This window comes from Hypanus sabinus, chromosome 14 (genome assembly GCF_030144855.1).
Source record: "Hypanus sabinus isolate sHypSab1 chromosome 14, sHypSab1.hap1, whole genome shotgun sequence".
NCBI lineage: Eukaryota > Metazoa > Chordata > Chondrichthyes > Myliobatiformes > Dasyatidae > Hypanus > Hypanus sabinus.
The window spans coordinates 19,082,616-19,099,556 of record NC_082719.1 but is presented as its reverse complement, the minus strand read 5'-3'; the positions used below and the strand labels follow the sequence as shown (position 1 = coordinate 19,099,556).

The following is a 16,941-nucleotide window of genomic DNA, read 5'->3' as shown; positions in this document are numbered from 1 at the left end:
TAGAGTTGACATGAAAAAGCTGTTTCCATTGAGAGTAGGGGAGATTCAAATGAGAGGACATGATTTGAGAGTTAGGGGGCAGAAGTTTAAGGGAAACACGAGGGGGTATTTCTTTACTCAGAGTGATAGCTGTGTGGAATGAGCTTCCTGTAGAAGTAGTAGAGGCCAGTTCAGTTATGTCATTTAAGGTAAAATTGGATAGGTATATAGACAGGAAAGGAGCGGAGGGTTATGGGCTGAGTGCGGGTAGGTGGGACTAGGTGAGATTAAGAGTTCGGCATGGACTAGGAGGGCCGAGATGGCCTGTTTTCGTGCTGTGATTGTTATATGGTTATATGCGATAGAGAAAGCAGGTTGTCAAGTGTGGAGTTCAGTTGTCTCTTGTCTTAGTGGTTTTGTTCCTTTTGAACATAATATTGTTGTAGCTGTAATGCAAATCTTTTTTTTGCTTCCTTCCTTATCCCGACTCAACCAAAAATTAGGTCCTTGGATTGGTGGACAACGGACACGTGCAATATGATCAATGGCACTGATGGTACCTCCTTCCACCCATTAATACTGAAAAATGAAACACTTGCTTTCTTCTCTTCAGATCTTTGCCGGTAAGATTAATTGTTTAATGTACTGACTCACCAGACGTCTCAGAATGTTAGTCAATTTACAGTGATCCATGCTGTGGATTTTAATGTCTGGAGTACATAAACAGTCATAGGATACAGACACAATCAATTGCTGTTGATCAAGGTTTCCATCCAGCTTGTCCCAATTTCCAGTATTGAGCCCATATTCCTCCAAGCCCCACCCCTCAATGTACCATCTGTTGTGTATTTAATATATCAGTAACATTGCAAAAAAACTGTTTGATTAAACATTGTTTCCATAATTCATTTTGGTTATACTTACAAAATACGTGAATGCAATACGTCATCAAGCCACTCTGTCATACCTGTGTTCCTCACTTAAAGGAAGTTTTAAACAAACATGAGGCTAGTACTTACCTGTTTAAACACAGCAAGACATCAGAGTTTTTTAAAAAAAACTATGCAGCATGGGTTTCTTTAGAAGGGCAGACTCTAGAGTTATTTTTAAAACAAGCAGATAATTGACAAATTCACAGGTTCATAAACATTTTTTTTAAAAAGGAAAAATGGCTGGCTACATTGATGCATTAGAGTGCACAGGAGATAACTAGGTGTTGTATACTGAGCAAATTGAGCAGTATTTTGAAGCAAGTGAAATGGCCGATGAGAAGTGAGTGCCAATTTTGCTGAGTGCATTGGGCTAAAGGCATACAATTTGCTTGGAAGTTTAACTGATCCAACCACACCAGAAGAAATTAGCTTTGCTGATATCATGAAAGTAATGCAGGAACACTTAGAACCAAAAGCATTGATTGCTGAACACTTTAGGTTTAATATGCAGGATCAAAAAAAAAGTGGAATGCATTTCAGCATTCGTGGCTGAATCGAAGAAATTGAGCATTGTCAATTCAGTATTGAACTTAATGATACACTGCGAGATCATTTAGTTTATGGAGTCTTCAAAGAAAGCATTCTAAAACAGCTCCTAACTAAAGCATAACATACAGTTAAAAGAGCAGTTGAAATCAATAGAAACAGCAGACAGAAACACAATTGAGTTGCAGTCAGGAACGAAAGTGAGTGTGAACAAAATTGCAGCATCCAGATGGAGGCCTGCCTGCCTGCCTGAACAAGTTTTTACCGTTATGGCAGATGCTCATAATCACCAGGTTAAAGGCGAAACTTGCAGAAAAGTCAGAAAATTTGGGCAGACAAAAATAAATGGATTGCATAGGGAAGAGAAAAAGATTAAAAAGTAGAGTTGCAGTTTCAATAGTGTTTCAGTCTACTGCAGACTTATGAGAATGAATGGTTGAGAACTGTGGAAGCTAGTTGAAGCTTTGTCAGTGTCTGTGGTCAGCAATGACTGCTACGCCTTTGCAAGTATCTGTGCGAGTATCTGATTTGTAAATCTCCATTTTGTCAGATCTCTCTATGGCATTTTTGAGCAGGAGCTCAGTGTTAAAGGGATACCAGTCTTTCGTTTCGTGATCCCAAGTAAAGTTTTTGACAACAGTTCTGCAAACGCTGGGTTCTGTGTTCCTGCTGGCAACTGCCTGGGAGCCGGTGTACTGAATGTAAGCGTATGCAGGCAAGGTAAGTGGCATACTTGGCATTCAGTTCAGTGGTGCAGGAGGGATTCGAGACCTTCAGTGAGTTGTTAGACCTTGTGTGTTGCTTAAGACTTTTATTGGTTTTGTAGAACTTTATTTTTTTATCATGGTCAATTATGAAGTTGTAATGTACTCCAGAATTAACTTGTAAAGTAAATCCACACTGCTACTCCCTGAGTATTGAAGTGCTTCCACACAGTTGGAGGTTTTGTTTGGGAGATAAGGATTTAATCTGCACCTCCATCTGCTCCAGGAACAAATGATGGAAGTGCTATCATTGCAATGTTTTTTTTTAAATGCACATCTTTAACTTGTGTTCCAGTTTTTCTGAATTTCCAGCAGGACTTTAATATTCTTTGCAGTTATACCTTTTTTTCTGACAGCAGAAAAAGAAGGGTTCAGTAGGGCAGATGCCAGTTACTGGGAAAACATGCAGTGGCATTTTTGGATGGGGATCCTCTGCTGCATCTCGAGGATGTCGCAGATGGGCAACCTTGAAAGGGATTAATAAATCAAATGGCAAGTGAAATGCAGGCATTTAAACAGCTGATGTTCACACATGGACCAGCCTGCTGCTTTGGTGCTAAAAATAAAGGGACATCGGCTTTCACCATCAGGACAAATGACTAGAAAAATCAGAAGATGAAAGGCGTCATTTACAGCGCTGAAAGATACAGTGGCTGTGGAATAAGTGCAAGAATCGTCATTGGGCATGTGGATATTGAAGGTTGTATTTGGTGACTTTGGTGCATTTGGGAGAAAGTGGGGAAAATTTACTCAACCATTCAGGATGTAACAAGTGGAATCCAAAAATAAATCTCTTGTCACAATTGTTTGTCATATTTATAGCTTGGCAGATCTGATGGAAAGCATATCTCCAATTTTTCATGACTCAGAGGGAATATTTTAAGTAGTGCAGATGGAACTATACCTGAAGGTTATAGGATGAGCGGATAGAGAAGTTGTGGCAAATGGGTTTTAATGCAGAAATGCAAGATTACTGCTTGAAGCCCAAAATGGATTTATTAGTACTTTCTAAGTTGTGAAAAGATAGAAGTATTGGAGGTCCTGCAAGGAAGCTGGAAGATCTATATAGGTAGATTAATAACACCATGACCGGATACTGAAGATAATCCAACAGGCTGCCGGAATGGCACCTTCAAACAGAGGTAAAAAATAAGATGGGTAAAAATCACATTGAGTGGGACATGCCTCTGGTTTACCACATAGAATACTGGGGATTGTTCTGCAAGCCACATCTCGGTTGGGTGCTGCCGACATTGGAGGAAGTGCAGTGCAAACTTCCTAGTACTGGACGCAAAGGTTAAATTACAAGGAGTGAGCACATGGACTGGAGTTGCATGCTGTCGATGTGAGGGTGTTCACGAAGCTTTGAAGAAGTGAACTTTCGAGGAATTCTTTTCCTATTATACTCAAACTAGGAAGGAACATTTGGGGTGGTACTGTGAATTCTGGTTGTCTTTAGGAACCCAGAAAAGTTTAGTGGCCAGATGAGTGTGCTGTAAGTTTTCCACCTGTGTCGCTTGTAGTGGAATCCACAAGGCCCACATTAGTCATCCTCAACTGCTGCTGGTGGCCAGGCCATTGCAGTTTTTTGAGGGTTTCTAGTATTTGTTGTTTCCATTCCATATAAATGAGTTTTGATTTCTCAACACCTTGTTTCATTCCACCTTTAAGGTTCATCTTAATATTGGAGTATATATATAGTATACAACCTGAAATGCGTAGTCTTCATAGACATCCATGAAATAAGTCACATAACATTGTACGGTTCCTGTCAGGACTCTTAAACATTATTTTCTTTTGCAACAGGTGCTCCAATTATTATTTCTTCTCCGCACTTTTACCAGGCAGATCAAAAATATATTGATGATATTGAAGGAATGCATCCAAATAAAGCTGACCATGAAACTTATCTGGATGTAAATCCTGTAAGTAAAGTTATTTAAAGACAAAAATAAGGCTTGCTTCGTTATGCATAGCATGAAGGAGAGCTAGAGCAATAATATTGTACCATGCAAATAATATCATTAATAAACAGTATTTTAAACTATAATCTATAACTGCAGTTAAGCTAATTGTTTTGCATTTGTGCTACTTCAACATGTTTGCAATTTTTTTGACGAAGGACAATGTTTCTTACGATTTTAATTAGAATTTTATCCACAAGTCTGCTTTTCGTGATTGCTATCTCGCGCCACCACCTGGTTACAACTGGAACTGCAGTCAATAGATCTTGAGCATTCCAGATGGCTGCAATTTTAGTATTCATTTAAGACTACCACACTTGGATACTATTTGGTTAGAACGTTTTTCAGTGCTAAGCTTTTGTTTTAAACTGTCGAATGATTGAAGACTTGGGAGTTAATCATATAGTGCTGAAGCACGCTCTTTGGCTTATGCCAACCAGGATGCCTATCCAAGCTAATACCATTTGGCCTTGTTTAGCCCATATCCTTCTAAATCTCTTATCTATGTACCTGTTCAATTGTCTTTTTTTAAAGTGTATATATGTTGTATCTGCTTCAACCACTTCCTCGGGCAGCTCATTTCATGTAAATACAGTTGGCCCTCCTTATCTGCTGGTTCCGTATGCGCGGATTCAACCAAACGCAGATTGGGAAAACCCGGAAGTTCTCTGTCCGGAACTCGTTGTTTGAGCATGTACAGACTATTTTTTCTTGTCATTATTCCCTAAACAATACAGGATAATAACTATTTACATAGCATTTACATTGTATTAGGTATTATAAGTAATCTAGAAATGACTTAAAGGTACAGGTGTTATGAATGAGTTCCTTTCCTGGGTCCATTTTTAAGTCAGATTTGAAGTCGGTACAGGTACATCCGGTATTATTTAGTGTCAGTCAAACGTTTTTCTTAGTATATAGTACATATTTTACCATTCCATGCATATAAAACACTTAAGAAACATACGTTTTTCAATAATTTAACCACTGCTTTGCTTAGCTTTCATCAGGGCAGGGCCTTTCACGTTCTCCATTAAAATTGTTCTGATCGTTGACCGACTGTAGCCTAACGCTTTTCCAATGACCGATGGCATTTCACTTCTTTCCGATCGCTTTATTACTTCCACCTTATTTTCAATTGCGATCGTGATTATTTTCGTGAACAGAAACACTGCGGATTCAGAGCTGCACCGCCAGGTCCTAATGTCCACCGCACGGAGACATGTTAAATAAAGTCTGGGGTTCCGCTGGGTCCTAAAGACCACCACACTGATGCATATTAAATAACAGACTTGAGCATCCGCGAATTTTGGTATCCACGGGGAGTCCCGGAACTAATCCCCCGCGGATAAGGACTGTACCACCCTTTGATTTTTCTTTTTTTTAAAAAAAAAGATGCCCCTTAAGTTCCTGTTAGGTGCTTCTATTCTCACCTTAAACCTATACTCTCTAGTTCAAAGTACATTTATTATCAAAGTATGTATACATTATACAACCTTGAGATTCATCTCCTTACAGGCAGCCACGAAACAGACCCCCACTAAAGATGTACCACATCATATCTGTTAAAAATATTAAAAATTAAAATAGCCTGTTTAAAAGATGACTGTGAAACAGCCAATGTGCAAACAGTAACAGCGGGCAAGTAGTGTTTCTGAGCTGAAGTCTGCAAGAGTCCCATCGTTCAGAGCCAAGCTGAGTAAATGTTGTGGGGCAGCAATACAAGCCAAACCCACCTTGGCTTGGACCCCACACCTTAACCCCTTCGATCTGGCCCGGCGCTTAACTCTCCATCTGAACAACAGGTTCTGCCACTTGGGAACGCTGGACTTTGCCGTCTCAATTCGGTCTGGAAATCTTCGAACAGAGAAAGCTGTCAATTTGTTCCTCCCTGCAAATGGACACTGCCATTGCTGACTGATGTTGAGGAGGTAGAATCTGCATGGAGAAAGGAGAGAATCTCCATTATTTAGTGGGGAGATGTGATATTCTGGTCAGTGAGATAAATCCCTGGAGGCTAGTTTCTGAGACTTTGCTGCTTTTTGTTGAGATCTGCAACTAATCTATATCCGGCTGCATCCTTTGGTGGTCTTCCACGCAATTCCGCTAATATGTGTATGGTCTACAAACTTCCACACCCATCCAGGTCATTTACATATTTGCAAATAGCAGAGGTCCTAGTACCTTTGCTAGTACCTGCAGAACACCAGTAATCATGGTCAAAGGCACTTGTCCAGCTAAGTCCCTTCGACCACTACCCAGAGTCTTCTATGGACAAACCAATTCTGCATCCAAACGTCTAACTCACTGTGGATTCAGTGCATCTTAATCTTCTGGTTGAGTCTCCCATGAGGGACCATGTTGAATGCCTTACTAAGATCCATGTAGTCAACATCCACAGCTCTTTCATCAATCGATCAATCACATTCCTTAACTCCTCAAAATCTCAAATCTAGTTAACAAGACATAACTTGCCCCACACAAAGTCGTGCTGACTGTCCTTATTGGGCCTGAGTTTTCCAGGTGCTGACAAATCCTAACCCCAAGTCGCTCTCCAATAACTTCCCTACCAATAACATGAGACTCGATCTATAGTTTCCAGAATTGTCCTAATTTCCCTTGAATGATGGAACAGCAGGATATGGGAAAGGGAAAGATAGGCTGATATGGTTACTGTTACACTGCTGGCATTTAGGGCAGCAATTGAAGATCCTCCATCTCTGGCCAAGTTCAGGGCTTTCTTCATAGTGTCAGTAGCTTCTTCTTGATTTTCACTACTGTCAGTCATGCAAGTCCTGGGTAGAGATTCGGGGGATTATCATTGCACTCAGACGTAAAGGATTCTCCACGACTGTTTCCATAACTTTTTTATTACCAGACAGGGTTGTTAGCCCTGAGATGAACCCCCAAACCCAGAGGACCAGTGCCTCACTCTTTGTCCATTCTCTACTCTTTGACCTGTTTGGCATGGGTGACCCTATCAAGAGCCAAAGCATAAAGCCCTGACTCCAGCCATCATAGCTCTTCAGGTCATTGAGGTACACAAGCCTCCAAATCACAACAAGTTTGAAGACCTCTTGAAGGTTGGTGCAAGTGAAGGAAAGAAAATTGAACTGTGCCTTCACAAACTCCCCCTATTGTGCCCCATTTCCTTGCCTCTCAAATACTATTTCTCCCAGATGTGCTTTTAACACATTGTGTATATACTACGACTTCAAGTATATCCCAGCCTAATCACCTGAACTGAATCAAGTTCTCAACTGGAGCCATAAACATTAATGACTCCATTGTCATTCTAGAAAGACAAAGTGCTGGCAGAACTCAGCAGGCCAGACGGCATCTATGGGAGGAGGTAGTGACGACGTTTCAGGCTGAAACCCTTCATCAGGAGAAACTCCTACCTCCTCCCATGGATGCTGTCTGGCCTGCTGAGTTCTGCCAGCATTTTGTGTTTTTATTTATTTCCAGCATCTGCAGATTCACTCGTGTTGCCATTGTCATTCTGTTTGTTAATGGGTTAATTATACCCAGCCCCTGCACTGGGTTTCTAATTGGTGTCAGATTTCAATTCTTACCTGCCAATTTGCTGCTTTTTGTTAAGATCAGCTGATTTATTATAAAGAAAACATTTGGGCCTTAAGTTTTCACAATATTATTTACTTTTCAATTAAAACACTGGTTTGAAAATCATGTAATTTTGGTGTCAGAAAGGAGGCCTGAATTGAAGTGTAACGCCATATTGTTCTTTGTACTCCTGTGGCTTGAATACTATTCTTTCACCATGAATGGACAATTCGCTTTCCTAAAATGCTTCTGATCTGTTGTCATCTTCCAAGAAACTTATGTTTAAGACTGAATGCTTTTCTCCCCCCATCTGATTACCTTGTCACTTTGTGGCTTGAATTGTGTCCTGCAGCTGCAGTGGGTGTAGTGCTGTAATGCTTGATATTTTGGGGTTCAGCTAGTCTCCTCACACTCTTGGATTTGGGGAGTCTACACAATAGAACTTAAAATTATCAATTCCTATGGACTTTGGAGCTTTTACTTCTAAATGTTTCTTTTTGTAAATGAAGATGTTTCTCCTCTCTAATTAGGAAATTCCTGCATTACTTCTGGTTCCCAGTCTGATTTCATTTATCGTGAAGAACATGATTGAAGTTGAACAGTTGCTTCAATCATAATTTTGGGGACCTTTTTTCTTCCTTCCCATTTTAGTCCCACCACCTAGCATTGCTGTATCACCTTTTTAAAAAAAAAATTAAGATTTGTGGTTTGTTTGAATAAACACATCGGTGTTTCAATAAGTATCGCTGTTGCAGAAGATAGATGATTACCTGTGATGAGTTTTGAACTATCTCAAACAGCTTCTGAGGAAAAAAGTAAAATGGTCTTCCTTTTCAAGGAAAGATGTATGTATTTGAGCAAATCACTAAGCATGCCAACATGATGGTTTGTAAATGGGTTAATTTGCATGGGAGTGGTGTTTTTACTCTGGCATTTTGCTTACAATATAAAATGACTTTTAAAGCAGGGGACCAGCTACTTCCTCCAGCAATCTGCTGTAAGAAGCTTTGCAATGCTGGAGTTGATTGCTTCTCCATTTTTAGCTTGCATCTAATTTTGGATGCAAGAAATACTGGAATGCATTAGAAAATATAGTGGAGCATGGAATGAAGGCCAGCCCTGCTGGAATTGTTCCAGAGTTGTCCTGTTGCAGGGGAGCTCCCTTGGTGTTTGTACCATACAGTAAAGGTATACAAATGCATAGTTTAAATGCTATTTGCACCAAATATTTGGAGTGGCAGTGTTGAGATACTTCGGGTACAGGATATTGGATTTATTACTTTGAGGGGTTTCATGTTTTCTTTTTGCCCAGGTTTGTAACTTGAATATATCAAAAGCCAACTCTTTAATAAACAGATCTACAAACCCCATTTCCAGAAAAGTTGGGATATTTTCCAAAATGCAATAAAAATAAAAATCTCTGATATGTTAATTCATGTGAACCTTTATTTAACTGACAAAAGTACAAAGAAAAGATTTTCAATAGTTTTACTGACCAACTTAATTGTATTTTGTAAATAAAGTTGGGACAGAGGCATGTTTACGATTGTGTTACATCACCTTTTCTTTTAATAACACTTTTTAATTGTTTTGGAACTGAGGATACTAATTGTAGTGGACTTGCAATTAGAAATGTCCATTCTTTCTTGATATAAGACTTAAGCTGCTCAACAGTCCGTGGTCTCCGTTGCCTGATTCTCCTCTTCATGATGTGCCATACATTTACAATAGGAGATAGATCTGGACTGGCAGCAGGCCAGTCAAGCACACGCACTCTGTGTCTACAAAGCCACGCTGTTGTAGCCCATGCAGAATGTGGTCTGGCATTGTCCTGCTGAAATAGGCATGGACGTCCCGGGAAGAGATGTCGCCTTGATGGCAACATATGTCTCTCTAAAATCCTAATATATGCCTCAGAGTCAATGGTACTTTCACATACATGCATCTCACCCATGCCGTGGGCACTGATGCACCCCCATACCATCACAGATGCTGGCTTTTGCACTTTTCGCTGATAACAATCAGGATGGTCGTTTTCATCTTTGGCACGGAGAACTCAACGCCCGTTTTTCCCGAAAACTAGCTGAAATGTGGACTTATCAGACCACAGCACACGGTTCCACAGTCTTTCAGTCCATCTGAGATGAGCTCGGGCCCGAGAACTCGCCGGCGTTTCTGCATAGAGGTGATGTATGGCTTCCTCCTTGCGTAATACAGTTTCAAGTTGCACTTCTGGATGCAGCGACAGACTGTGTTAAGTGACAATGGTTTTCCGAAGTACTCCTGAGCCCAGGTGGCTATAAATGTCACAGTAGCATGACGGTTTCTTAGGCAGTGCCGCGTGAGGGCTCGAAGATCACACGCATTCAACAGTGGTTTCCGACCTTGCCCTTTACACACTCAGATGTCTCTGAATAATCTGAATCTTTTCACAATATTATGTACTGTAGATGTTGAAAGACCTAAATTCTCTGCAATCTTGCGTTGAGCCACAACCCATCCTTGCTTGCAAAGACTGAGCCTTTGATGGATGCTACTTTTATACCCAGTCATGATACCTGTTACGTACTCGTGACACATGACAGTGGAGCCCTTGTCATGTGACTGGGGTTGAAGCTGTACTGGACTTGAGGTGATGGTCTTGTGATGGTGGAATGACATCATTTTCCCGCCAGTAGAGATCATGTGACGGGTTTTTTTTACAGGTTATAAAAGGTAGACCCCACCCTGTGAGGAGGGGCAGTTCGTGGCTGGATTTGCCAAGTTGACTTCATGCCACTGCGTGTTTGAAGTGATGACGCAGTTTAGTTGAAGGGTGAAGTTTTTATTTAATGCCTAAAGTTTAAAAGGTTAATGCCAACAGGTTCTTTATGATTCTGTTAGTTCGAGGGAATTAGAGGAGAGTGAAGATTCAAGGTTGGAAGTAAAGATCGAGGAGAATCGCTTTCTACGGTGAAACGGGGGCGACCTTTGTTTGATCCTTATTTGGAAGGATTTCGTTGACTATCTTCGTGTTAATCCCTAGGTTTACCTAGAAAGGATTGAAGATAGTGAGGAAGGAAAGGTCAGTGCCTCTAAGCCGTTCTGTTTCGTAAATTCTTCGTGGGAAGTTCGACGTCGGGAATCGAAGCAAACGACGTGAAAGAGAACTTAAATCGTCCTGTAAAGTCTCTCCTTTTAAATGGACTGTGAGCATGTCGAACTTTTGGAATATCACTTTAAGAACTGTTTTGGAATATCACTTTAAGAACTGTTTTGGAATATCACTTTAAGAACTGTTTTGGAATATCACTTTACGAACTGTTTGAACAGCCGCTCAGCAGCTGTTTCCGGTTACGGTAGTGTTTGTTTACTTTTGGGGGGTTTGTTTTCTGTGTTTAATAAACGTGTTGTTTGTTATAAGAAACCCTTGTCGAACTCATATATTTATTGTTGCCTGAATACGTAACATTAAATATGGGGGCTGCGTCTGGATTGAATCATTTGAGTTTAAATGCTTGCTGACTTTTAAATCGGTGTTTTGGAAACGGGGATTACTCGGTTCTTTTGTTTGGCTTGTTGTGGGATTCGGCAGCAATGAATATTGATGAGTTTCTGGCTTCGCCAGCTGCGGAGGTGTTGGCGAAGGCGAAAAAAACTGAGGTGTTTGAGCTAGCTAGTAGATTGCGACTTAAAGGTATTTTGCAGATTACATCTAAGGCTGTGATACAGAGAAAAATCGCGTCACACTATGTGGATTCGGGTGTTTTTGATGAATCGATTTTAGAGTCGTTTCAAATAAGTAAACTGGAGATGCAGTTGCAAATCGAACAAATGAAATTGGAACAAAGTAAAGCTGATTTGGAGAGGTGTAAATTGGAGGCAGAACAAAAGAAGAGAGAATTTGCATATGCAATGGAGGAATTAAAGTCTGGAAATCAGTCTTCTGGTTCTAAAAAAACATTTGTTGCTAGTCAAGAAATTAAATTGGTCCCTCCATTTAGTGAAACAGAAGTGGAAAGGTATTTTCAACATTTTGAAACTATTGCTCTGATGTCAGAGTGGCCGAAAGATAAATGGTCAGTGTTGTTACAGAGTGTAATTAAAGGCAAAGCACAACAAGTTTACACAGCTTTAACAGCTGCGCAAGCACTTGATTATGATATTGTAAAGAGTCATATTTTAAACGCATATGAGTTAGTCCCAGAAGCATATAGGGAAAGATTCAGAAGTTTGAAAAAGTCTGTGGAAAAAACTTATGTGGAATTTGCCTATGATAAAGCTATGTGTTTTGAGAGATGGGTTTCTTCTAAAAATGTAAATGGGGACTATGATACATTGAGAGAGCTGATATTAATGGAGGAATTTAAAAGAAGCATTCCTGTTGAAGTAAGGACCTACTTAAATAAGAAGGATACTGATAAATTGCAGGACTGTGCTAAATTAGCTGATGAGTATGTTTTGATCCATAAGAACAAATTTCCTCAGGGCAGAATTTTTAAGAGGAAAAATAACACGGAGACTCCAGGTAAATTTGAAATTAAATCGGAGGTTAATGAGAAAGTTGATGAGAAAGGAAAGCCTGTGAAGGAGAGACAGTTTGGTCTTACTTGTAACTATTGTAAGAAGCCTGGCCATGTAATAGCTAACTGTTTCAGATTGAAAAAGAAAGAGAAGGAAGCAGTTCCAGATGCTTGTGTGCAACATACTGAAGCACCTGTAAAGTTACAGGGTTTGATAAACACAAATGAGGTTTTGTTAGAGTCTGACCAAGTTAGAAAGGGATATGATCATTTTATAACTGAAGGGTTTGTATCCTTGAAGGAAGGATCTACTTTGGTGCCAATAAAAATCCTTAGGGATACTGGTGCTTCGCAATCACTGATGTTAGACAGTGTGTTGAAGTTTAATGAAGAGTCTGATACTGGTGAGGTAAATTACATAAGAGGTGTTGGAAGTGATTTTATGCCTGTACATTTACATAAAGTAAATTTAAAGTCGGGGTTAGTTACTGGATTTGTTAAAGTAGGATTACAGCATAGCTTACCTGTGAAGGGTATTTCTTTATTGTTAGGTAATGACTTGGCAGGTGGACAAGTTTTTCCTGAAGTGCATTTGACAATGGAGTCAGAGGAACCAGAGATGAATTCTAACACAGATTCTTCCTGTGTTGTGACTAGAGCTATGGCTAAAAAGATTGATGCGCAGAATGAGGTTGTTATTCAGGACTGTTCGACTCAGGATTCGAGTTTTGAGGATGTGTCAGAGACTTTCTTATCTTCGTTGTTTGAACAAGATTCTGGGAGTAAGTCTGACAATAAAGATTTATCTTTGTCTAGGAAGGAGATGATAGCAGAGCAGAATAGAGACTCTGAGATTATAAAATTAAGAGAGCAGGTTTTACTAGATAGTGAAATTGATAAGGTGCCAGTAGGATATTACTTGGAAAAAGGAGTGTTGATGAGGAAGTGGAAATCGCCTACAATTCCTGCAAGTGAGGATTGGAATGTTGTTTACCAGGTAGTTGTTCCAAAAGCTTATCGAAATGAGATTTTGAATTTAGCTCATAGTGTGCCTTTAGGTGGACATCAAGGGGTAAGGAAAACTGTGGACAAGATTTTAAAACATTTTTACTGGCCTGGTCTAAGAAAAGATGTGGCGATGTTTTGTAAAACGTGCCATACTTGTCAAATTGTGGGTAAACCAAATCAGGTTACACCAGTAGCTCCATTACAACCTATCCCAGCATTTGGTGAACCATTTTCTAAAGTTATTGTAGATTGTGTTGGTCCATTACCAAAGACAAAAACTGGTTATCAGTATTTGTTGACTATCATGTGTACTACTTCTAGGTTTCCAGAGGCAGTACCACTTAGGAATATAAAAGCTAAGACTGTGACAAAGGCCCTTATAAATTTTTTTACTTATTTTGGATTACCTAAGGAGATACAAACTGATCAAGGCAGTAATTTTATGTCTGGATTGTTTCAACAGATAGTTTATAAATTGGGAGCTAAGCAAATCACTTCGTCTGCATATCATCCAGAATCGCAGGGTGCCTTGGAGAGGTTTCATTCTACCCTCAAGAATATGATTAGGACATTTTGTGTGGAAAATGAAAGTGACTGGAATGAGGGTATAAACTTACTTTTATTTGCAGTAAGGGAATCGGTACAGGAATCTTTAGGTTTTAGTCCATTTGAACTTGTGTTTGGGCATAGAGTTAGAGGACCTTTAGCTTTGTTGAAAGAACAGTGGATTAATAAGGAAGTACACACTAATTTGTTGGACTATGTGTTGAAATTTAAGGACAGGTTACATAAAGCTTGTAGCTTAGCTAAGGAAAATTTAAAGTTGGCTCAGGAGAAAATGAAGACTTGGTATGATAAAGACGCTAGGATGAGGATGTTTAAGCCTGGAGATAAGGTGTTGGTTCTTTTCCCAGTGCAGACAAATCCTTTACAAGCTAGATTTCATGGTCCTTATGAAATTGTGTCTAAAATTAATGATGTGGATTACGTGGTAAAAACTCCAGATCGTAGAAGGTCAACACAACTTTGCCATATAAATATGTTGAAACCATATTTTGAGAAACAATCTGATACTGTGACTGTTGTGGTTAGTGAGAATGAGCTTGATCATCCAGTAGCTTACTTTTCTAAGAAATTTAATAAGCATCAAAGAAATTATTCGACAATAGAGAAAGAATTGTTATCTCTTGTTTTAGCTTTGGAATATTTTGAGGTATATGTTAGTACAACTCAGAAACCACTTATTGTTTACACTGATCATAATCCGTTAGTTTTTCTGAGTAAGATGAAAAACAAAAACAGAAGGTTATTAAATTGGAGTTTGATGTTACAAGAGTACAATATTGTGATGACTCATATTAAAGGTAAAGATAATGTGGTTGCTGATTGTCTATCTCGATGTTGAATGTACACTGTAATTTTTTTTATGGAGTGGTTTTTTTTCAATTGTAACACTCCTACTGTATTGTGAGTTATAAGCTGTTATATGATGGTGTTGTGGATTGTATATGTTATAAAATTTATACCTTTGTTTTTCTTGTAAGCAATTGTTAAAAATTTTTGTTCTTGTCAGACCAAAAATGTTTTTTTGGAGGGAGGTGTTACGTACTCGTGACACATGACAGTGGAGCCCTTGTCATGTGACTGGGGTTGAAGCTGTACTGGACTTGAGGTGATGGTCTTGTGATGGTGGAATGACATCATTTTCCCGCCAGTAGAGATCATGTGACGGGTTTTTTTTTACAGGTTATAAAAGGTAGACCCCACCCTGTGAGGAGGGGCAGTTCGTGGCTGGATTTGCCAAGTTGACTTCATGCCACTGCGTGTTTGAAGTGATGACGCAGTTTAGTTGAAGGGTGAAGTTTTTATTTAATGCCTAAAGTTTAAAAGGTTAATGCCAACAGGTTCTTTATGATTCTGTTAGTTCGAGGGAATTAGAGGAGAGTGAAGATTCAAGGTTGGAAGTAAAGATCGAGGAGAATCGCTTTCTACGGTGAAACGGGGGCGACCTTTGTTTGATCCTTATTTGGAAGGATTTCGTTGACTATCTTCGTGTTAATCCCTAGGTTTACCTAGAAAGGATTGAAGATAGTGAGGAAAGAAAGGTCAGTGCCTCTAAGCCGTTCTGTTTCGTAAATTCTTCGTGGGAAGTTCGACGTCGGGAATCGAAGCAAACGACGTGAAAGAGAACTTAAATCGTCTTGTAAAGTCTCTCCTTTTAAATGGACTGTGAGCATGTCGAACTTTTGGCAATATCACTTTAAGAACTGTTTTGGAATATCACTTTAAGAACTGTTTTGGAATATCACTTTAAGAACTGTTTTGGAATATCACTTTACGAACTGTTTTGGAATATCACTTTACGAACTGTTTGAACAGCCGCTCAGCAGCTGTTTCCGGTTACGGTAGTGTTTGTTTACTTTTGGGGGGTTTGTTTTCTGTGTTTAATAAACGTGTTGTTTGTTATAAGAAACCCTTGTCGAACTCATATATTTATTGTTGCCTGAATACGTAACATACCTCACCTGCTACCAATTAGCCTGCTTAATGTGGAGTCTTCCAAACCGGTGTTACTTGAATATTCTGTGCACTTTTCAATCTTATTTTAACTCTGTCCCAACTTTTGAGTGTGTTGCAGCCATCAAATTCTAAATTTGTGTATATTTACAAAATACAATTAAGTTGGTCAGTAAAACTATTGAAAATCTTTTCTTCGTACTGTTGTCAGTTAAATAAAAGTTCATGTGGATTAACATATCACAGATTTTTGTTTTTATTGCATTTTGGAAAATATCCCAACTTTTCTGGAAATGGGGTTTGTATTAAACCACTTAAAGGATTTATGCATATCACAAATCTTCAGATCAAAGTTTGAAAAGTCTCCACTAACTTTTAAAAAATTCTAACACTTGTCATTCTAGTTATTCTGAACGTGGTTCGGTTGTGGCTGATATTGGCAGTTCCTAATAATGGGTTGTGTGCCCAGCAAGCTGTCTTATTTGTGAATTAAAATGTAAGGGATTAAAAGTTAATTGTTGGGGGGGGGGGGGAGGAGAAAGATGAAGGAATTAACCAGTGTTGTCAATACAGAAGACAGAAAAGCAAAATGGTGTAGTCATGAGCCTGCACTTGGGTGTGGAGAGTAAAGAGATTGTTAATATAATTTGAACCAAAAATTCATTTCTGCATAGATGTGACCTATATGTCATTTCTCACTATTTTTATTGTCTAGCTCACAGGACTCCTCATAAGGGCAGCAAAACGAGTTCAGATCAATGTTTATATTGAACAAGTAACAGGATTTCAGTAAGTAAATTTTGAAATGTTATCCAGCATGCTGGTTCAATGGATGTTTATGGGGTTCAGTGGGGTGGTGGGGAGGGACTGCAGTCAAAAACATTTCTGCTTTTGTGAATTATGTTCTTGAAGAAACAAAAGATTTGTACTGTTACGTAACCCCGTAACTGGGTCACTTACCAGCAAAGATAGAGGTCCGTTGAAGTCTGATGGTACTATTTTTAAAAGTATTTATTGATAAAGGGGCACAAAAATAAGATTAATGCAAACATACAGATAATATACGTCATCAATACTAAATCTAAAAGTGTAGGTATAATAATAATCAATATGAAATCGCTCTATCGTTGTCTAGGGGATAATGCATTGTCCGATGGAAATATAA

General features: G+C 39.2%; 1 protein-coding gene across 3 annotated transcripts in view; it reads left to right on the top strand.

Annotated features, from left to right (window-relative positions):
* Positions 1–16,941, top strand: part of LOC132404577 (lysosome membrane protein 2-like) — a 62,579-nt gene that overhangs the window by 30,671 nt on the left and 14,967 nt on the right. For 2 of the 3 annotated variants that reach the window (XM_059988819.1, XM_059988820.1), the window contains exons 6-9: positions 483–602; positions 2,008–2,177; positions 4,028–4,146; positions 16,492–16,565. In XM_059988819.1, the coding sequence (XP_059844802.1) occupies positions 483–602; positions 2,008–2,177; positions 4,028–4,146; positions 16,492–16,565 (483 nt within the window). Of the gene's footprint in view, positions 1–482; positions 603–2,007; positions 2,178–4,027; positions 4,147–10,774; positions 10,915–16,491; positions 16,566–16,941 lie in introns of those variants that run through there. The other variant, XM_059988821.1, reaches the window with a different exon arrangement.